The 24,565-nt window shown below is 34.3% G+C and overlaps 1 protein-coding gene across 1 annotated transcript; it reads right to left on the reverse strand.

Moving 5' to 3' along the window:
- Nucleotides 1–16,946: 16,946 nt before the first annotated feature.
- Nucleotides 16,947–23,808, reverse strand: LOC143255564 (sulfotransferase ssu-1-like). The gene is made up of 2 exons (XM_076511411.1): nt 23,689–23,808; nt 16,947–18,031 (listed from the first exon to the last, which is right to left on the reverse strand). The coding sequence occupies exon 2, from the start codon at nt 17,991–17,993 to the stop codon at nt 17,028–17,030; it is 966 nt and encodes a 321-aa protein (XP_076367526.1). The 5' UTR covers nt 17,994–18,031; nt 23,689–23,808; the 3' UTR covers nt 16,947–17,027.
- Nucleotides 23,809–24,565: the final 757 nt, after the last annotated feature.

Here is a 24,565-nt window from a genome sequence, read left to right on the forward strand (position 1 = left end):
CTTAAACCACGGGGTTACCTTGAGGCTACGCCACAATGTCGTACAAAACAAACTTGCATGGAGACTCTACCATGAAATAAAATTCTTAATTATGTTTGCAATTCCTTAGTCATTTGCTAATAAGAGATTTCAGAATTTCTTTGTTTGTCTAAATATTAAACATTATATATTGTTTTATATTTTTATCACGGTTAACAAGCAGATGTCACTGCTTCACGAAAGATACGGCGGAGAGTTCAGAAATCTAGTTTCTTATACTTTTGTTGCTGTTGCTTTGAAGCACAAAGCTCCAGAATGGACTATCTTAACTGTGCATACCGGGGGTATCGGAAAATGATTTTCAGCATTAAGTCTCTAAACCCTTAGATTTACCGCTAAGATATCAAAGGAAAATCTTTTTAGTCAGTAGTTAGTGTTTTACTTTAAAATAAAGACTATTTAAACTTTGTTGTTCATAAATGTGATCAAATAGAGGGCGAGAATTTGAATTCATCTTTATACAAAGACTGATAATCTGAACCCTAACAACCTTAAATGTGTACAAAAATTGTTTGACTGTGAACAAAGAATTCAGAATGCATCAGAAATTTAACAAAGACATGCGACCTTTCACATCATATTATGTTTTATTAATCTCTCAAAAATTATGGACAACAGTGTTTGAGTATGATTTTCACAGGTTAAGATCTGAGTAGCCGTGTACAATTATGTCGGTTATCGATTTAAGAAAATGAAAAACGTTACGATGAGAAGAGAAAAATATCTTATTCTTACTATTTTTCCTTTTTCCCAGTTTCCTTGACATCTTTTCACTGGATTCTAACGTTTTCGAAACGATTTCTTGTTTTGATATTTTTTAACTTCAAGAAACCCTATCGTGACTTTACCTGTTTGCAACCAAGACTGCAGTAAACACGATTCTTATGTATTATCCCAGTGTACAAATGATTACTTTAGCAATTCCTCACGTTCAGAATGTCACTGCTGTACACCTCTGCTAGCTTCGGTAGCACTTTTTCCTTTTCTGAACTCGTAAAGTATTATACGCCTTGTGCTACATGAACACCTCCATGATAATTGGGGCTTGTAAAATAGATAAAACAAAAACTAGTAAAGAAACGAACTGGCTCACACTTAAAGTTATCAAGTCATCCCATATAACATATATGACTCTTAAAATAGCTTAATTTAGCCAATAAATATGCATTTACACTTATCTTATTCCAAACAACGGCATTACTAATGGAATGACCTGTTAGATCGAATTTTGCCTCAGATTCAGAAATTGGAAGGAGCTCCAATTTATTACATTATGGATTATGATTTCAAATAGAAGAAAATCAAATAGAGTTAAATGATAATTTAAATTTAGACATTAATTAAACGTCGAAATGTATCAAATTTATTATATTTGCCAACAAGGCTGATGTACACTGTTTTTTCATAATACAAATACATTTCAACGTATAAGGAATAATACAATTTATAATGACGTTAAATACAATTTCTGAATTATATATAAAAGTTTTACAAACTTGCAAACAATATTGAATCTTTTTCTGATCTGGACCTTTCTTGATATCATGTTGAGGGTTCATGATTAGTGAATTAATTTCGAGTTAATATAGCTCCAATTTACAACGGAAAGCTAGCAAACTCTTCGCTGATTACATGACAATTACAAATCCAGTTATTCACTGACGAAGGTACGTAATATTTTCGTAAAGACAGTTACGTTCGATGTTAATTTGCTGAAGTCAAACAATAATGTCAGAAATCTATAAATGTTGTTGGTGAATATCTGAAGTTCTCGATTAATAAGCGTAAATCACAGTTATTGGTTTCGAAGTTTATGGTACATTAATTGTAGCAAAACAGTAACATATACTGCGTTATTTACCTTTTATAATCGTAAGGCGATACTCTAGAAAATTCATCTAAAATAACAATACTGGTATTTACACACACAAGTAAGTTGTTGAAACTTTTTTCCACAACTTTAATAAACAGGCAGGAATTTCACAATACGTATTTAACAGTGTAAGTTACTCACAATTTTAAATATATATTTAACTGAAACAAACAACGATATTAAAATAAATATATAACAGTAATTTGATAACACATGACATTCATATAAATAATCTTTCAGTTACAAGTGCTATGTTGTTGCCATTTTTTTTCAACAGTTGGTCGTTCAAGCTAATATCTAGAAATGCAAACAAGCCAATCACAGTGCCCACTAAAACATATAGACAGACAAACTGTTAATCGTAAAATTTATTGGTACTCATCACAGCATTATTTAATAATATTTACTATTCTTGATTTCGTAACAATATGATCTAAATTGTCTGAAATATAGATTCTGTGAATTTATACAATTTTGGGTTGTTTTATAAATTTATATTTGTTTGTATTGTCTTTTTGGGATAGATATATCTCACATACAAATTTAATATCATATAATAAAGTGGGACTGAATTCTTATGAAACAAAGTATACTAAAAATAAAGGACATTCTTTCTGATGCTTAGGCCGTCGAATAATCCAACACTTCTTGTTGAATCTTTTGATATATATTTAAAACACTTCTAGGGATGAAAACATAAATTAATTACATTGCACGTAAAAAGAATCGCCGGTTTAGCTGTCGTGCAACACAGTTTGTTATGTTACCATAATGAAAACAAAGACTTCTCTCACAGTTACTATTTGCAGTGTTTATGTACGCCACTCATAAAATTTAGGGCTTTACAAAAAAGAAATACCATTTTCGTTTATAACACGTATATAATTCTCTATGTAAAAATGCTAACTTTGTATAGTGAGATCAGGATTTCTGATATGTTTCATTTTACTTATTACTGGAAAGCTATCACCCCTGCCACTGAGTTCTAAGTGGAAATGTCCCATTCTTCACATCGTGAGGTCGAATAATCTGAGGGAAGCTACAGCTATCTTGTCTGACATCTAGAAACTGGAAACCAACACGATTGCGGATAAACAACATAAGATATCAATTTCCAAGAAACTTATAAAAACTGTAATTATCGAGAACGAATAAAACTTGGTAAATAACAAATAATTACAATTACATAAAACGTGACTAAAATCCTAAGACTTGTTTACAACTATAATTTCAAAATGCAGAATATTCATAACTGTGATATGAAGATCCAGGACAATCTTTCACCCAAATATTTTTTTACATGTAATCTACCGCTTTAATTTATTTTTTATTACGTTTTTACACATATCTTGAACATCTGTTGTTTTTTTTTGTTTCAAGGTAAGAATTCAATTTCGCCAGGAAAATTACTTCAAAGAATGTTTGTTCTCAAGTGAGAATATAACTAGGTAGGTAATTTGCTAATTATAGCTTGTATTTTTCAAGATGAGAAATTACACATTGTTGCAAAAACGTTTGGCACTTTGTTGTATAAAATTGAGGTCTTATTAGGAATAAATGGTTCTATTTTAATGAAACAGTTGCTAAACACATTTTTCTGAAGAATACAAGAGTTGGTATGTTGGTATTTGTTGTTTTTAATTTCGCGCAAAGTTACTCGAGGGCTATCTGCGCTAGCCGTCCCTAATTTAGCGTTGTAAGACGAGAAAAAAGGCATCCACTCATCACCACCCACCGCCAACCCTTGGGCTACTCTTTTACTAACGAATAGTGGGAGTAAACGCAACATAATAACGCCCATATGACTGAAAGACCGAGCATATCTGGTGTGACGGGCTCAATACAAGAGACTAAACATTTTCATGAAATCACCAGAAAATACAAAATACATTGATATTAAAAAAAAACAATTTTGTCTGAATACAAAAAAATAAAAATATGAAAATTTAATTAATGTAAAGAAAACATAGAACAATTACCTACAGTTGAAACATCATTAAAAATGTTCTTGAATATGTATAAACATTAGAGAAATTTTGGTGATCGACTTCATTTAATTACCGTATTCAACTTTTATATTTATAATTTTTCACAAAATATGAATCGTATGCTTTGACAAAGAAGCGCCAAATTTTGCAAAACTCTATTTCTACAGTGATCATGGAGGTTAGACATTGTCTTCTATCCTTTATGACTACACAATAAGATGTTTTATAAAACCACTTGCCGTGTTACTTACAAATATTCGTACTTCTAAAACAGTATAATACAATAAATACTCCATGAACTGAGAAACAAACCACGGATTTGTATTTCATAATCTGTGTGAATACAGTTTACAAAACTTACATTTTAATACAGTTAATTTGTGTTGTATAAAAAGTTTTCTGTGAAGATTTCAATAATCACAATATCTGGAAAATAATTTCAACTGAAGATAAAAAAATATAAAACTATTGACACGAATATGATCATGTCTTAAACTAAAACAAAACTTTATATGTATAGTTGATTATATGTCATAATATTTGATATTTTATTTTTTTATGTTCTGTATTAACTAAAAATTCTGTGCTAAAAGCGTTTTCGCCTGATTTAATATTTCTTCGAAGAGGTTAGATATTGTCGTCGGGAAAACTCACGTGTGAAGAATAGAGTTAGCTGGCATTCCCGCCAAGTGAGGTGAGTCGGTGTATCAACATAAAAGTTATTTGCTTATCGTGCACTAGACCAAATAAAAGACAGAATATTGTTTGCGATTTTGCAAATTTTTTGTCTATAAATAATTATTTGTAATAACTATTTGTAGCAATCGTTATTATGAATTATATTGTTTTTTAATGAATTAAAATGTTGTGTTAAGAAAGACAACAATGTGTTGGCAAATAACGTAAACTTGATTCATATTGACATTTAATTAACTTCTACGTACAAATTCAAATTTCCGGTTATTTTAAATTGTTTTAATAATTTCATCTGCACGCGTGTTCCAATTGCTCCTGCTCTACGTGCCTCGAAACTTCAAGTTCAAGCTTCAATCAAGACAAGTTTTTCTTATCCTTTCAACTTAGGTTTATCGAACTCTTAATGGCTTTCCTTGGATGCTTAAATGCCAACCTGCTTAGCTAGTGCTCTACCCACTTAATTAGGTATTAACTTCAAAACCCTGATTCCATACATGAATAAAAATACGAATCTCATATCTTTTTTTAACCTCTTCAAAGATATCGCTTATGCACTGCACCAATCACAGTGGCACGGCTCACCTTTGTCCGTTTTTGGAAACGACCTCTTATATATATATATACATACACTTTCTTCATGTGAATAACCAATCAAACACTCGGAATTTTCTCGTAGAGATTCCGCAGTCATGGTTTGTTTTGTTTTTGTTTGTTTTGGAATTTCGCACAAAGCTACTCGAGGGCTATCTGTGCTAGCCGTCCCTAATTTAGTAGTGTAAGACGAGAGGGAAGGCAGCTAGTCATCACCACCCACGGCCAACTCTTGGGCTACTCTTTCACCAACGAATAGTAGGATTGACCGTCACATTATAACGCCCGCACGGCTGAAAGGGCGAGCATGTTTGGCGCGACCGGGATGGAAACCCGCGACCCTCAGATTACGAGTCGCACGCCTTAACACGCTTGGCCATGCCGGGCCTCCGCAGTCATGGTTAAATGCTTGTTATTTTCAACCAATAAAATAAGGAGGTAGGCTATGTGTTTAGTCCGCTCGAATTTTCGTATCGTTTAGGACTGAAATATCGCTAAGTTCCTGAGCTTATTAAATTGCAGTGGAATTCTGCGGTATCCATATAGTAATTTATGATTTCTTGGCTATTCAACTACATATATAAAACCGAAAAATTATTTATATAGTAATTTATGATTTCTTGGCTATTCAACTAAATACATAAAACCGAAAAATTATTTCGTTCCAAGGACAAACTTATTTCTGAACAGTAAAAATCTGTGTACATATGTAATGTGTAATATATGAAATGTGATAATATCTTACAAAATACTAGTCTCCTAAAATACAACTGAGACAGCGTCACTTTGAAAAGACTAAAGGTCAAATTTATATTACTGGACACGATAAGATGGGTGCCAAGTCTTTGTAACTTCTATTTTGTTTGTAAGCCAGCACGTCTGTAAGGTCACTATAATAGAAATTTAAAGTATATTTTGTCTAAACATTTATGTTTTCATGTTATAATTTGATGCCATTGTAGAACGAAAGAAGCATGATTTATACTTCCGAAATTTTACGGTGGTTACGAGATTCATTAAATCTTCCAAACCCATACAGAGATTCGTAAGTGAAAATAACAAACAAAATATAAAGTTTTCTTATGAGATTCGTTAAATAACTATCTGGACATCATAAAGATTTTGCATGTGAAATGTGAAAATATATGATGGATAAAAGTATTTTTATTCTTGAAGTGAAAATTACTTTACATGTTGGATACTCAATTTCCATAGTATTTCTAGGCAAGTTTTTATACAAATGCATTTACAATTAGTTTGTTATCAGTGCTTAATGTAAACGCAATAATCAGATGTTTATCTTGTTTTATAGCATTTGTTTACTTTCCATACCATTATTTTTCAACTAACATAACAATACTTTGCCCTGAAACAATTCTGCATTCCTCAGTAGCTAAGATAATATCATTATTCTTTCACAGATATTCCTGAAGAATGGCCCAAAATGTGAATGTAAGATCTGCTTACCAGGAAGTAGATGATTTTAAATTACCAAAGTATTTTTTTTTTCCAACTGCTTTCGAAAAGCTATCACGTATAAAGCGAGAAACGACGACATATGTATCGTCACGTTTCCAAAATGTGAAACTACTTAGACCCAACATATTGTTCATAATATTTTACACAAAGGGAAATCATATGAAAGTTTCCAAGATTTTCAGAAATATTCTCCTTTTATGGAAATGGCTGGCCCGGAAACAGTTGCTCGAATGTCTCGTCCTGGAGCAATCAAAACTCATCTGCCCTTTCATTTAAATCCATATTCCCCTGAAGCAAAATACATCTATGTAGCCAGGAACCCGAAATGAGCACTGGAACGACTCTAATGTTTTGTTTATCACATACGAAGACATGAAGGCTGACAGGTGAGGTGTTATCTTAAAGATAGCCAGTTTTCTTGGTAAAAAGTACGAATACATGTTACTATGTAATGACGAGCTAATAGAAAAAATAATTTTTCAAAGAAGTACCAAATATATGAAAAAATACGTAAATGATCATATGCATAGCTTTTTAAATGGGAAAAGTGAAGATACAGAAGAAGACCCATACATTCCCGAAGGAATCCAGCATATCAATCAATATATGAAAACCAATAATATTAAATCTCCTGAAGAGGTCAACTTTGTTCGAAAAGCAGTAGTGGGAGATTGGAAAAATCATTTTACTCCTGAACAGTCTAAGATATTAAAAGAAAAATTCCAAGAGAAAACAAAAGGAACAGATATAGCTAATCTTTAGCCTGATTTACATAACGATGTGAAAGATACAGCTATATGAAAAAATGTTTGGAAGATAGACGACCTTTCGCTTCAGAGAACAAGATATTCTTTCTTACTGCTATAGAAAGTCTTGTTTTTGGAAATGGAATATTTTAATTATTTTTCTAAGAATTTTTTTATTGTCAGAACATACTGATCACTTTATTTTTAACCTATCGTCTTCTAAGTTATTCTTTTCCAAAGAGCTAAAACGGAGCTCATAATTCTTAAAGAAATAGTACTGTACTTAACATCATATGCCTTTTTTGTCGACTTAATTTCCTGAATTTTCTTGATGAATATTGTTTTCATCACAAAATTTCAACACATATTACAAAAGTAAAAGATCTATCACTTATGTAAGGTTTGCAGTTGCAGTCTTTTAGTGAATAAATTCATGTAATTGGAAAACAACAATGTTGCGTTTTTTCTTCACTTTCACAGTTTCAAAAGTTTATTTAGAACCTAAACTTAAATGTTGCATTTTGTCGATTGAAATTTGGAATATACAAATGGACTGAATGTGGTCAGGAGAAGGTCTTCCCGTCTCTGACTTGTGTTTATTTTCCTGGGAAAATAAACGTAAAGAAAGGAAGCATTTTATTGATGATGGAACAAACTACATGTTTTCGGTGAACCACCCACAGTCTTAAAGGACTTTACTCACTACAACCATCCTTTCTTCCCCTACGTCCCCAAACCAGAGACGACTCCGAATATGACCAAGCTTCCGCCCAGCCTAACTTAGACATTTCGTCCTTAAGACTATTTTACAATTGTTAAGATGCTTATGCTCACGCATTCTCTCTTCTTTTTTTCATCTCTTCTTAGGGTACGTTTCAGTGGGTTTTCTCGGGATGATTCCATTACCTCCCTTCTCCCCACAGCGAACCTTTTTTTTATGTATAGGATTTATAGATCCCTGTTTTGAAAATGGCCGTTTCCTTAGTTAGCTAATTAATTTAATCTAAACTGAATCAGTTGTCTTGAAATGGTCGTTTACATCTCCACCAGATCCCTTTCAAAATTTGATCAAAGAATTAGCCTGTAGGGTATAATTTCATCTTTGTCCCAGGTCTTCTTTGTTTCATTGTACATGAACCAAATTGTTAGAACTATTTTAAACTTGTTTCTTTTGTTGTAGCCTAGGTACATTTCAACAACGATTATTCTTAACATATATATATAAAAGGACTTCGGTTGCAACTAATATCCTCTTCAAGATTTTGCTAAACCCAATAATTTTATCATTAATCACACCCTTTACCACGCGCGAGGTGAAGAGAAACAACAGATTCTGATCGTCTGTTGCTATATTTCAGAATTAAAGTTTGTTGGGACGTGAAAGATTTGAAAACCTAAACATCTATAGAAGAAGACAGTCCAATGTTCTATTGAAATAGTGTTCCATCATGAATAAGATAATTTCCTATGTTTAAAGATCTTTATTAACGTAGATTTCTGTTTATCAAAACAATAGATTATTGTGCATTTCAATCTGTGTTACACTATTCATGTTTCAGGGTAAGGCATAAGTTCACCGTTGATTTACGTTATCAATTACAATCGTTTTCACGATGTGTCAGATGTCAAAATAAAGCATGTTATCTTCTTTAAAATCACCATGAACCGACTACAATCAAAGGATGGATTCTTGATTGCCTTAATGTGTGTGTTTTCTTATACTAAAGTCACATCGGGCTATCTGCTGAGCCCACAGAGGGGAATCGAAACCTTGATTTTAGCGGTATAAATCCGGAGACATACCGCTGTACTAGCGGGGGGCGACTGACTTAGTTACAGGTAAAAAGAGAAACAAAATGCGCTTCCTACTTTGTTTCCGTGTGTGTATTATAAGAATAGAACATTATTTCTGCTGTTGTGATTTCGCAGCAACCACTGTGGCTTCTATAATTTATATTTTCAAGCATATTAAAACAAGCTTTTAGTCGTTCTAACAACATTAGCTGAGTACGATTAATTTCACTTAATTAAATATTTATAAGCAAATCTGGATATTGTTTTTTCAATTTGTAGAAGCCACCAAACTGGAAATACTTCGACTGCGTATCTGTGATGTTTGACAAAGTTTCTGTAAAGTTAAACATTACACATGTCGCACGAAAATCAAAAAGTATGTGTACATGCTGTTTAATTATTTTTTCTGTAGGCAGTATACTTCAAACAATGTTCTCGTTAATATTTTCAGTTCATGTATGGGATGAATTAATTACCTGAAAGAGTGAAGTAATTTTGCATGTAAACATCAGTACATTTTATTGCATTTTAACTTTAATGATTGACTTTTGTTTCTATATTGCATTATGAAATGTATAAAAAACAAAATTTTTATTTTCTTTGTTTCTGATCGAATAAAAAGCTACACAATTGGTTATTTGTACTGTGCTCCTCAAGGGTTTCAAAACCTGACTGTTGACGTTATAAGTCTCAGAGAGATTAAACATTGAATAATAATAATGAAACTATTTAATATCAAGTTACTTTACCACTATGTTGCTATTTAATTAAACCCTGTGAACGGTAACGTTATACAAAAATACTTACGAATAACTGAATGAGACACGAGTCACATTGAGGTAGTTTTTTCAGTATCTATTCTGTATGTTGAAGATGCTTTGCTGTTAATAAATTCAGCATGACATAGAATTGAAAATCAGTTGTTTACAGATGAAACACGGTAGAATGCATTTATGTATACACCTATAATCACGTCCCTCGTACAGCGGTAAGTCGGCGGATTTACAACGCTACAATCAGGGGTTCGTTTCCGCTCGGTGGACTCAGTAGATAGCCCAATGTGGCTTTGCCATAAGAAAAATACAAAAACACATACTCTTCAAAATAGACTTTCTAACATAACGTCGATTAATAAGCTGCTAGTATCTCATTGAAATATATGTTTTGTTCGAAACAACAAATCAACAGTGTGTAAAACCACAGTTTTTTTTATTTTCGTGCCATATATCTAAATCTTTTGTGTGTGTTAGGCTATCTGTTGAGTCCACCGAGGTGAATCGGACCTTGATTTTAGTCTTGTAAATCCGTAAACTTACCGTAGGACAAATCTTTTATGTAAAAAAAAATACATGTGTAGAGTTTCCAGAGAATTGGGATAGTTTCTTTCAAATGTATTAAAAGCGCTTTAGAAGTTGTTAGGGTTGGTGTTTTGTATAAATACAAAAAATAACACCTCATAGTTTACTTCGAACTATTTCTTTAAGTAAAATATATGTATATGCAAAGCTGGAGTGGCTGGAACGACTCATAGTTTGGATTTACTGGAGATTCATACAGAGCATAACGATTACTTATATTGTGCATGCTTTGGGGGTTGGAAATCTTGTACATTGATACTCTGCAGTTATCCCTCAGGAATTTAAAAGAGTGAAACTGTATTCTTAAGAAAATAAAAATATTTTATTTCATTATAATAACTAAACATTTATGGACACAACTGTAGCTTGTAGAGGCAGTATGAATTATAATACCTACAGGGCATAATTAGTTTTTCACTTTCCAGAACTGTGACCTGTTTCAACTTCTGACTTCTGGCTGAATGTTCGACATATGAAAATAATGATTATTTAATTTTTATTGAGAAATTTGTTCTAAATAACTACTTTATTAACATTTCTTCAAAATTTAATTGCATTATAATAAGAAAATATACAAAAAATGTGTTTTTTCTAGTATTCTACGAAAAACCACATATTTTGCGAATATCTTATCAAAACCATTAAGTGTTCTTGATTAGAATTTGGACTTCGTAAATTTTGAACTTATGTTCAGATCTGCTGCTTTATAAAGTAAAAATGATGTACTTTTACATTAGAACGCTACTCCTCTTTCCAAACTAACTACCTTGGCAGTAATTTACGTCTTATATCTATAAGATTTAGTATTGTTTATAAAATATTTGTATACAAATTATTATTTGTACTAAATATTTGCAATAACAGTTATTATAAATTGCCATATTGTTTATACATTAAAATATATATTTGTGTTAACAAAGAAATTTGTGTATATCAGTCAAGATGAAACCTTGTAGAAAGGACGGCAACTGCCTGTTAAAGAGATACAATTGTAGAAAGTCTTCCGCATTTCGAAACGTTCTCCTCTACTCTTGTGTCTCCACAACAAGCAGTTGCCGTTCATTTTACAAAGTTTCATCATTAATACTCTTTATCAAAGAATATCAGAGTTGTTGGCAAATATCATAAGTTTGATATATTTCGATATTTAATTAAGTTCCAAATTCTATTTACAATTTAAGTCAGTTCAAATAGGAGACTCGTCCGAGATACATTATATTACTTGACATAGGGCAGAGAAGATGGACGACAAAGGCAGTTGACCTGAATTTGTAAAAACGATGCAAAGCCACTTATGTTCAACAAAGTAATCAATAAACTTTTTATGATCAGGGTCACGGAGTGGCTGGGATCTTTAAATCTAACTCCCTTTGAATATTCTGTGTAGAGAAATGAGAGTACCTTAAGGAAGTTGATCGTGGCCGTGGCTTGAAATTGATGGGAACATGTGATGCTCGCATGAAGGTGAGGTGACTTCATGCACGGCGTTACTTGACTGGGTGTGGAGACAAGGTTAAATATAATATATGATAACCAGATATTTGAACATGATGTCGAAAATTCCGAATGTATATATATTACAATTCCTGGAATACCCGGTGGTCGTTGCTCCGTCTGTTATAAAACTTCTTGCAGGTTATCTTTAAAAAATCGACATTTTCATTGGATAATTAAAAGCGCGCCAAATGTGAGCAGGCTAAACAATATTCTAAACCAGATGTAATTACCGACATGACATCTATAATTACTTCTGAAACTGAGCAATATTTTGGTTTCTCCTGTAATGCAAGGCATGGCGAAGTGGTTCAGGCGCTCATTCATAATTCGAGGGCCGCGGATTCGAATCCTTATCGCACCAGACATGCTCATTCCTTCCGACATGGTGGGTTTATAATGTGACACTGTCCCATTAATCTTTGGTAAAAGAGTAGCCCAAGAGTTGGCGGAGGGAAGTGACAACTAACTCCCTTTCCTCTAGTCTTACTCTGCTTAGTTAGGGACTACTAGCCCAGATAGCTCTCGGGTAGGTTAACACGAAATTAAAAAAACGAAAAATTTACCTCTAAAAAATTCTTCGAACCTCTTGCCCTCTCCACAAATTTAAACCATACCACATTAATGGGCCCGGAATGGCCAAGCGTGTTAAGGCGTGCGACTCGTAATCTGAGGGTCGCGGGTTCGCATCCCGGTCGCGCCAAACATGCTCGCTCTTTCAGCCGTGGGGGCGTTATAATGTGACGGTCAATCCCACTATTCGTTGGTAAAAGAGTAGCCCAAGAGTTGGAGGTGGGTGGTGATAACTAGCTGCCTTTCCTCTAGTCTGGCACTGCTTAATTAGGGACGGCTAGCACAGATAGCCCTCGAGTGGCTTTGTGCGAAATTCAAAAACAAACAAATCAACTACTTTAATAACGTCATTTATGACCAGATAGGTGAAACTCAAGCTTGTTGTAAATGGTAGTAAGTTATGTTATCAGGAATGCAAGTGGCCAAAATTTATTGTGTTGCTTTGCACTGTTGCCGTCCCTAATTTTTAAATACTAGACCAGAGAGAGAGTGTATTACTTCTTCGACTGTCTCATTTGATCGCTACCCGTTATTCTTATGAAGCATCTACAACCATGAGATGTGCAGTGTATTTTTGCAGTCAACGGGTCGCAAACCATAAACCCACTATTTTACAGTGTAAGCACGACAACAAAGGATGTATGGAAGTCAACTAAACCAAAAGTAAAGCACCATCTTTATATACATATTATTTATTGAGTTACTCAGTTTCTATTAGAAGTTATTATGAAGATTGAAATTTTCAGTAAATGCACTCAGTCTGTGCGTCTGTGTTTTTCTCGGGTACGTTTAGACTAATCTCTATGTTGATCATTTTTCTATTCTTTGATAATGTGTCGCTTTTCGTTTTTTTCTGTGCAACCTTTGACCTTTCGGTTGTTGCATTTTCAACCTTCTTCACACCGTATTAGTTAGTTTTTTTACAGCGATTTCGAAAAAAAAACAATCTCTATGCGACTCTTCTTTTCCTGAGAAACAAAGTCTTCGCAAGCTTTTGTTTATTTACACCCTCTGGTCGTTTTTATTATTTCCCAAGAATCTGTAATTTTTTAAGTAGATGGCTGTTTCGAATTTATTTGTAGTTTTAATGTAGAATCAGGATTACTATGATGTAATTCTTTCGTAATTAACCGTTTTAGTTTATTAGTCGATAGCCATCAATTGTAGCCTGTTTAAATATAATAATTCCAGTGTTGTTATAGTGACCCAGTAGTAATCTGTTGGTTTTATTTTGAAGTTCAGCATAGATCAATACACTGAACTATGCCCGACACAGATATCGAATCCGGTTTCTAATACTGTATATCCCCAAACATACCGATGTGCCACTAGAAGAGGGGTTACCATAAAGTAAACAATCCGTTAGATAGACTTGTTATTTCTTTAGCAGAACATGTTGTAGAGCAGAAAACGAGTACTTATGATATATCGTTGAAAGATTTGTATCACTTCATCCCGAACAAAAACAGCATTCAGGAAGTTGAGACACTAAATGGGACTCCATCATGGGATATACAAAAATCCGAAAAATAAACGTGAGACTAAATTCCGGATCAACAAGAACGCGGTTTTTTTGTTCAAAATAGCACATTTCATTTGAAAATGATCTAAAGGAAAAAATACAATGAGAAAAAAACCATAAAAGTGATCTAAACTAGACAGGAACATAATATCATTCGAATCGTATATATTTCTGGAACAGACGCAGTTGCTTCAAAACAGTGAAGAAAACTTTAGTGATATAAGATACCATTTTTTTAAAGTAAATATCCTTTAATTTTTAAAATATCTACGTTAATCTCAAAGGGTAAGCAATCGTATGTTTATAAATAAAAGCCAGAAAATGACTGAAAATATTAGTTGTTTTGAAAGTGGTTGCATCACCATAGTTTGTATCATCGCTGACACAAAGTGTGTTAGTGTGCACAAACGATTCTCCATATTATATTTTGCTTTTGTGAAATATATATTAGTTAATAGAAAAAAATTCGATTTTAATCTCTCTCAAAGATTTTGTCTTTATACAGTGTTATGAAAATCTTAAGGCCAATGAACATAAAGAAAACATATACATTTTGCGTTGTTAGACTCGAGCACTTATTTTAGTAGAGCTTCCAAAGATGAAAATACGAAAATAGAGAATAAAGAAAAACTTTTTTTAGCATTTGATAGAGAAAATGTGAACACTATGAAATTAGCCTAAATACTAGCTGGTCAAAAGTTTAAGACCATACTGAAATGAAACGTTAATCGGTAAATACATAACGAAATTTGGTCGTTTGTATTCAAGCATTAACGTTGTCAACATCTCCCACTGACATCTCTCGTGTTACATAAACATGGCAAAAGACTTTTTCAAACAGAGTTTCAACGTGGCAGAATTGTCGAGCAAGGTCTCTCTCAATGTGACATCGCTGGTGAGGTTCGACGTAATAAAACTGGTGTTGCAAATTTCTTAAAAGAAAGATACGGAACGAGAATTTCAAGTAGTCAGCCCAAGAAAACTTCTTTGGCGTGAGCAGGAGAATTCGACGGGTTGTCCGGCAAAACACCAGTTGATCGTCGAACCAGATTAAAACCCTTACGAACGTAGAATGCAGCTCAAGAACAATAAGACAGCATTTACGAGAGAAAGGCTTTAATAACCGCAAACATCTTTAAACAGTGATGTCGATAAAACCCACTTGTAGAGAAATATATATGCGAAAACGGCTATGTAAAATATTTTCTCAACCCAAACGAGCCGTTTTTGCATATAAACATCTTTAAAGGCCACGCCTCCTACCACACTACGAAACAGCTTGGTTAAATTTCGCTGAGAAGCACCAAACATGGGATGTACAAAAGTGGACAAAGGTTTTTTCTCTGATGAGAAAAAATTAACCTGGATAGTCCAGATGGCTTCCAACGTTACTGGCATTATAAGTATATCCCACCGGAGACATTTTCTACATGATACATTGGAGGGGGTTCCATCATGATCTGGGGTGCTTTCTCCTTCCATGGAAAAATGGAGCTCCAGGTTGTACAGGGGCGTCAAACAGCAGCTGCATTAGCATGTTGGAGAGAGCATCCTTATTGACTGAAGGCTCTCGCTTGTGCAGAAATGACTGGATCTTTCAGCAGGAAAACGTTGCAATCCACAATGTGCGCAAAACAAAGAACTTTTTCATGGCGAATAAAATATTCGTTTGGATCATCCAGCATGTTCATTCGAACAGCACCCCATTGAAAATGTTTGGGGGCTAATGGCAAGGAAAGTCTATAGAAATGGACGTCAATTCCAATCAGTGCATGATCTTCGTGAAGCCATCTTCACCACTTGGATTAACATTCCAGCCGGCCTTTTGCAAACGCTTATATGCAAGTACTCCTTGAAAGTCTTCATTCTTACTGCATCAATTATCATAAACTGTCGGTTGTTTATTGCTGATTCACAGCTAGATTAGTTTTTTCACTCCTCTTGAGTGTTCTTTGATGTGTGTTTAATATTTAGTAGTTTTAGGCCAGGAAAAAGGTTCCAATATTTACTTCCCGAAACAGTTAAAATTACGATAATACACTTTTTAGATTTGTTAATCAGTTTTATGTTTCTTGCATCACATTATAAAACCGCATATAAACAAATTTTTTTGAAAGCTTAGACAGTTAAAAATAATAATCTACTAAGGAGTAATATAAGGTAAAACGAGATTCAGTGAACAACGCTTTAAATATATACTTTAAGTAAAATTGTTAGAGTGTAGCCTTACGGATTGTAAGTTGTTCTTATTTGGTTGATCTTCAGTGTTTTCTTAACCAGCTAGTAAACTTTATAGAACTTAGATTACCATGTCTGCGATATTCCAGCTTGTTTTATGAACCCTGGTATTCAAAAAACTGCCTTGCTTGCACTAGATATGACAAATTTAGTGTATTTTAATTTTCTCCAACATAATCTTCTTTGCTTTTCGTAAGTTATGGTCTTTTCTCTACGTTAAACAAAAAATGAACAGTTACATGCGAAATATTACGAGAAAAAATTAAAATTATTAACTTTACATAATATCTTTAAATAATTTTGAAAAAATATTTAATAATATCAAATGAAAGAGACAGCTATTCTTACAGAATGAATACAATATAAATAAAAGGTGAAACGGTAAGATATTTTACGTGTATAAAATTAGCTTAATTAGATTTTTTTTATATTTGATCTTTATTTTTCTGTTACTTTCAAAGCAGTTTGAAGAAATGTTTTTTTATTCCATTTACAAATTTAAGTTGCTACTGTCACAAAAAAATCAAAGGACCAGTAAAAAATAACACAAAAAGGTTAAGCTTTCAAGTATTAGTTTTTACTCTAATTTAAGCTAAGTACAACTTAATTTTGACATTCATTCCGTACATTGTATCATCAAATCTGATTTTTCGCAACAAAAAACTCTGGCCACAACTGATCAATGTCAGTTCCTTGAATTTTTTGGCAAAACTTTGCCATGAGTCGTTGTGATTGTGCTGGAGAAAAGTGTTCTTTCCAGTCACCGACAATACCTTTCCTTACTATTTTGATTTCTGCCTTTGGATTAAATTCAATGTTTTTCATAAATTTTAGGATGTATTTTAATCCTTCAGGAAGATTCGGATCTTTTATTTGATCGTCGTTGGGATTCAATCCGAAAAAACTTCCAAAATTCTTATTAACAGAGTTCTTCATGTTCTCCACATTAGTCTGACGAATAATTCTCTCCATTAGATTATCATCCTCAAGTAATATGCGTTCGTACTCCTGATTTAGAAATTTAGCTATTTTTAAAACAGCCGCTTGTGTGTCAGCCTTCATGTTTTCGTAGACGAGAAATAATACGTTTGGATCGTTTCGGTGCTCATACCAAGACAAAAGATGGTCAAAGTAATCCCCAAAATCCGTTTGGCCGTTTATAAAAATCTCAAAATATTCATCAAATGTCCCCTCTGGAAACTGATAGAACGGAAACTCCTTTGTGTGATGGTAAAAAGATACACAACAATCAAAGGGATTTCTGGCCACGTAGATGTACTTGGCCTGGGGAGAGTAAGGTTGAAGACTAAAAGGAAGGTGAGTTTTAATTGCTCCGGGACGAGGCATGGTTTCTACAACACCAGGCCCTGTAATTTCAAGGAAAGGACTAAGCTTTTGAAATTCTTCAAAAGTTTCTGGTGGAATTCCCCTTTTAAGAATGTTGATTACGATATGCTGTGTCCACGTTGTTCCACACTTGGGAAAAGTTACGATGAATATATCATCGTTTCGCGGTTTATAAGAAAGGGCTTTACGAAATGTGTCTGGTGAAAAAGCTTTAGCAATCCTGAAGCCATCGACAAGTTGATAGCTGGGAGTCATACTTTCTTGTGTTATAAAATATTGAACAATGTTGTTATCTGAAAGATTGCAAAACAAAATACATATAGTTATTCAGCTTTGTCTTTAGCATTTATTTTTTGAATATATTATTTTATAATTGATACTAGACACCGTCGGAAGTTGGATAAAACTCTAATTACAGATTGAGGAAAATCAAAATTATTGTACGTTTTACAAATAAGCCATTCATTACGACCACGAATATATTGAATTCATTTAATATAAAAAATACATTTAAATGAGAGTGTGGGTCTGATGCAATTATTATCAGTAAATGACATAAAATTCTTTAATATGCCTACTGGTCAATTTTTAATTGTATAAATGAGGGTTATTTTTGCAAAATATTACATTCGTGAAGTTGACACATTGATATACAATAAAACATTTAGAATGCATGAGATTGGAAGTTGTCACATTTTTTAGAATTACGGTCATTTTCCAATTTCATATCGATCTGGTTGTACTTCAAAAAGGAATCATAAAAATGGTACTTCATAGCTTCTACGTGATTCAGGGCAAGAGAAATGGTGTTCAATTCGGCAGTGAACACAGAAACTGTAGAGGGGATTCTGTGTGCAACAACCGAATCACGGCAAACAATAGCAGAGCCAACAGAACCATCCTTCCATTCCAATTTCTACAGATGATTCGAAAGATGTTCGGCAAATACATCTTGGTGGGGTGAGCTGATCTGTGGATACCGCTATATCATCCAAAGATAGACCAAATTTATCTAAATACACCCGGACATGAAGACTAAAAGGAACAGTAGCAGACTCTCTATTATGTAGAAATGTGGCTCACCATGGAAGGAAAACATAACCCCATGTGGGATGCTGTGGTAGAGATCGAAGTTTTGAAGCATACATGAAAGATAGTTGCAAACGACAAAGGTGCAGAGGGGGTTCATAGGACTCTGTGTACGTACTCTGGACTGAAGAAATGTGGAAGGCTGCTGTGCAGAGCCGAAGCCCCTGATGTTGAACAAGGTTCATCACTTTCAAGGCTTGATGTGTAGAATAAAAGTCAACTTACGGTTAAATATAAGCTCCAGAAACTTTGCCTCATGGACCACGGAAAACATAGCTTTACTAATACAGAGTTAAAGATCAGGGTGAATACCACGTTGACGGCAAAAGTTCATGCAAACTATTTTGGAGAGGGAAAGTTTGAAACAATTTGCTCTTGAATTGAGGTCTTCCAAGATACCATTTCTCCACGTTATATTATAAGCTTTCTCAAGGTAAAAAATAGAGAAACAAACGTTTTCGTTTGAGAAAGGTTTCCCTGATTGATGTTTCAAGTCAAATCAGGTTGTCCATGGTGGAACACTCTCTTCGAAACCTACACTAAGTGGGTGAGAGGAGGTTGTTTGATTCGAGGAACTAAACAAGACGAGCATTAATCATCGCCTCTAAGGTCTTACAACGAAAGCTCGTCAAATCAATTAGACGGTAGTTCAAAGGAATCTTTTGTGATCCTTCCCAGGTTTGTAAAAACGAAAGTACAAAAGCATGGCCCATGCCAAAAGCATGGGAAAACATTCTTGTCATGTGGCTGGCAGAAATCCACCAAGAACGAGGATACTGTCGGAAATGTGTCGAGATTTTAGGAATACGTTGAATACCTCCCTGGACAATACAGGCAGTTACTGCTGCCACACAGTCATCTATCGATGGCTTACACACGATGGAGAGATCAAGTTCTATGAGAGTGGTGAAAGAAGGCTAGTTAGCCTGGTCTAACTTCCATCGAGCCACGCGGGTCGGATGGCATCGACCACGGCCAGTCTCTCTCAAAATGATTAGAAAAACATCACTGTCTTGTGGATTATTGTCAACTCTCCAAGAAAAGTAAGTGAAAAGTGAATGGAAACAGATAGAAAGATCTTTAGCAGTAAAAGTCACAATAGGTGCATGAAAATAAGTATAAGAACCAGTACTAAAGAGAGACAGGTTATGATTTAAAAGCATGACCCACCCTATCAATATTAACACCACCCAAAGGGGATTATGGTAATTAATATCCCCCGACAGGTAAAAGGGGAATGGTGACTGCCAATTATATCAGTCTAACTGATTCTAGATCTCTTCTGGAGGCAGGTAGAGAGAACAAATAGTGGTGGTACGACCCAAGGAAACATGGATGACTACAGCCTCCAAAGGTGACTGTAAGAAGAGACACACTGGGTGGTAAAAATAAATCACATCCTTAATGTCATCGAAATTTGATCGAAAACTTCGACATTTCCATTGGATCAGTGTGGCAAGAGCTATTTATGGGGAAAAGAATGTGGCGGTGAAAACGACTGTTTGCGACCACGTTTTTTCGTTATATGACGAAGATCTATCAACCTCCATGAATCCTGCCATGAATCGAGTATCTGTGGAGGAAGATTCCAATGATTGAGAGCGTGAACAAATGGTTGATTTACTTTTCGGGGCTGCAGAAGAGAATGGACCGGAGGAAACATTTGAACCTGAAGGAAGTGAAACTGAGCAGTCACAGGAAGGAGTGGTAGAGACACAGATGGTAGTAGACATAGATGCATCAACTAGTTAAATTATGGAGGGCACAAGATTCTCAACATGTTTTGCAAACAACTCTGTTGGAGTCACGGAAAGATCTGTTTGTACTCCCACTATGGTAGTGGAATGGAGTGCAGCAGCATATATCCAAGACAGAGCTGGGGACAATAATTTCCGAGCCTCTAATTAGGTGATATTATCAACAACCTTTAAGCATTGTACCTATTTCTTGCTCTAAATTAGAAGAACAGCGTGATTCTATGTTGCACTTGTAAGCGTTGTGGCCTTTACTACCAGAACGAACTCATACCAAAGAACAACAACATGACGTTTTTGAACGACCAAACCGCTGGTACTTGAAGCATCAGAGAGGGCTGACGGTATAAGAAAGACAAACGAGTTAATTTTCTTAATTATTTTAATAGCATTGATAATTTTATTAGATTTAATTGTGAAATTGAGACAAATGGTTGTTTACTTTCCAGTTCAGTTAACCTGATTTGACAGTAGCAGGAGAATGAGGTATTTTTAAAGTTAATATCAGAATATTTGTAGGGTCCATAGGGTCTTTACGGGTGAATATTCGGCGTATGGTAGTAGTACCTTGGCTAGAGACACCAGCGTGGATTTTGGACTCGGGAATGTTCTTTTAATCCCTTTCAAATATAAGTCTTCTGGAATAATTCAAAGTCGCATGGGGATTGACCTCAATGTGTATAACCCCAATGGCTTTTGATTTCAAGAGGAGTTTGGTATATTGTGGTCACCAATGCGCAACATCTTTACTGACTTTGGGGAGCCAGCAAGTATCTCTATTCTCTTCTGAATGAAAAATGGAGACATCTAACCCAATGATTTTTCAGATAAGGAATGAGAATCAGAAATCGAGGTGTAGAATCTGGCTGTAATATTGACTGTACAACAGAGTCGTCCGTGTGTGGTCGTTTTTTCCAATTCTTTTATTCATTTTGTTAGAAAGAGGGATATCCATAGTAAAGAAGCTACATTTCAGTGCCTCTGACTACACCAACCATGGATCCCTGCTAAGGGACGAATTACATGCCAAACTAGGACACTGCAGCAACACCAGTGTTTCGTGAGCACCATACCCAAACACAACCATTAGATACAATGTCCAAAACACCTGTTGAGAATATCCAAAACTGGTACTTTGTTGACTCTAACCCAAGTGGACCAACCGAATGACCCAAGGGGACCACTCCAAGGCCACCCATATTCAGGAATTCAAGGCCAAAGCGGTGTTTTAGGGCTGGTCCCCTTAAACACCAGGACATTCTCCTCCACTTCATGGATCACCATGCACGGCAAACACGTTGATGGGTGTTTAGATCACAGAGGAGGTAAACTGAAAGAACAGAACCTTCCCTGAGAGTTCCCCTCACAACGTACAGGAATCCACACCGACGGGTGGCGGTATGGTAAAGACAAGCTAGTTAATTTTGCTAATTACATTAATAGCATTGAAAATTCTATCAGATTTACTTATGAAATTGAGACAAATGGTTGTTTACCATTTTATATATTTTAGTGAATAGAATGAGGATAAATTGAAAACTATTGTAAACATCTCTCTGTAATCTTTATATTACATCGAAAATTTTGTTACACCTAAATCTAAAAAAACTGGTGTTTTTATTCTTATGTGGACAGGATGCTAAAATGATGTTGAAAACAGGAAGATATTAACAATGAGTCATTATTAATTAAACACAAAGTAGTATAAAAAAGGTTTTAATCCTGCTGTTTTGAAAGAGCTGTCAAAAACAGTGCTATAAGTATTATGTTAAATCAAGTAAACAATAAAAATAATGCTATAGTGAAAAAAATTAAAAGACAAATAAATATTTTTCTGCGATAACTAGAGATAGCCAATTTATTAATAGATTTAAAGATAAAATTTATTTCAAGGAAGAATTTCATATATATAAAATCATGTAAATGTAAACGCTTCCATATGAAAAACAAGAACAAATTTAAAATTCAGAATGAATGAGCATAAAAGTAATTTTAAATGCAAAAATATTACTGTTTCATGTTTAGAAAGACATGTCAGTGATACTAAGCACAAAGTTCAATAGGAAGAACTTTTTTCAGCACAACCTGTGAATTTAATTAGTATGAATATACGTAAATGTATTGACACAACTGAATGAAGAAAAATAACTTTAAATTATTGAATATGGATGATGAATCTTATGGAAATCTGGTCAGTAGACAGCGTGAGTTGAGTTTCTATAAACTGTGTAATTCTTAGATTTGTGTATAAAATAGTTTTTATGTGATTTTTAAAAAATGTTTAATTTTTCAAAGCAAATTTGAAATGGTGGTGTGTTTTCATTAGTAAGTTAGAATAACTATTGTCACCACCACATCGATAAATATCAGTCACTGGAAAATCGACGACAGTAAAACAGATTTATGATTTCAGACACTTCACTATGGTTGCGTCAAGTTTGAAATGATCACTTTTAAAATTAACTAATACATGGTGGCTCGTAAGTCCCTACCAATCCATATATCTTATGCATCCAGTGTATGTGTGGTGTCCCTCCTTCTCGCTGCATAATATTATGCGACGCCATGTTCTGCGAGACATTTTTCTCAACATAGCAGGGGTTATTGTTCCAAATGCCGCGGTAACAGCTGCCTTCTACTCATCTTTACTATTATAACGTTGTTTAAACAGAATGTGGATGGGTAGGGACTTACGGACCACCCTTCACATTTAATTTAAGCAGATTACTATTCACTTCTAAACATCTACAAATATAATTGTTAATGAATCATGAGCATAGTGAAATTATAAAGCTAAATAAATATCAACAGAACTTTATCACTAAATAAATAAAAAACACACAAACATATATGAGAGTGTTATATGTACATATATATAACGGCTTAACTTTTAAATAATATGAAACTAGATTAAACGCTTAAGCAAATCTAACCAATATTATACAAAATTAATGTCAAATGTGATTACACACAGAAATACGAACAATCTATTGTAGGCCTTTTTTAATAGGTTAATAAGAGTACTTATAGAATTCTTTCAAACTAAATTTAGTTTACGAGAACTACAATGTAAATTTAAACGTAAAGAAATTAAAATCTTTAGAAACCTCTCAGGAAGAACTTCTGTTAAGAATTCTTGTTGTTAAGCTTCGTTTCTTCCAAGGGCCTGTCTTCACTTCGACGAACTTCAACTGAACTTTGTATCATGGACAACATTCTAATGTTTTAAGTGGTATATATTGGCTGATAGTGATATTGAATTTCGGTGAAAATGTCCAATCATCTCAATGATAAAGAGGTCACGTGATACTGTATGTATCAAATAGTTATGCGTGATTCATCACTCTAGAAAACGCGTTTCTACTGCTCCAGAGTCCAATGCAGTCGACGCTTAGCATTGTGTGCAGCTGCTTGGCCATGGAAACCCATTTCATGTAGCTCTCGACGAGCAGTTATTATGCTAACGTTGCTTATAGATGCAGTTTGCAACTCTGTAGCGAATGTTGCAACTGTGAACAGACGATTTTTACGCGCTTCAGCACTCGGCAGTCATACTCGGTAGCTTGTGTGGCCTACCGCTTCGTGGCTGAGCTGTTGTTGCTACTAGACGTTTCTACTAAACAATAACAGTATTTACAGCTGACCGGGTCAGCTATAGCAGGGCAGAGATTTGACGAGTTAACTTGTTAGAAAGGTTGCATCCTATGACAGTGCCACGTTGAAAGTCACTGAGCTCTTCAGCACGACCCATTCTACTGCTAATGTTTGTCCACGGAGATTTCACGGCTGTATGCTTAATTTTATGCATCTGTTAGCAGTGGGTGTGGATGAAATAGCCAAACACACTAACTGAAAGGGGTGTCCACATTCTTTGGCCACGTAGTGTGTATCGCGACTATAAATGATAACATAGGGAAAAAAGTGCAACAAAACTAAGATTGTAACAGACTTACTGTTATACGTTTATTTTAATATCTGCGTCTG

This window comes from Tachypleus tridentatus, chromosome 1 (genome assembly GCF_004210375.1).
Source record: "Tachypleus tridentatus isolate NWPU-2018 chromosome 1, ASM421037v1, whole genome shotgun sequence".
Lineage (NCBI taxonomy): Eukaryota > Metazoa > Arthropoda > Merostomata > Xiphosura > Limulidae > Tachypleus > Tachypleus tridentatus.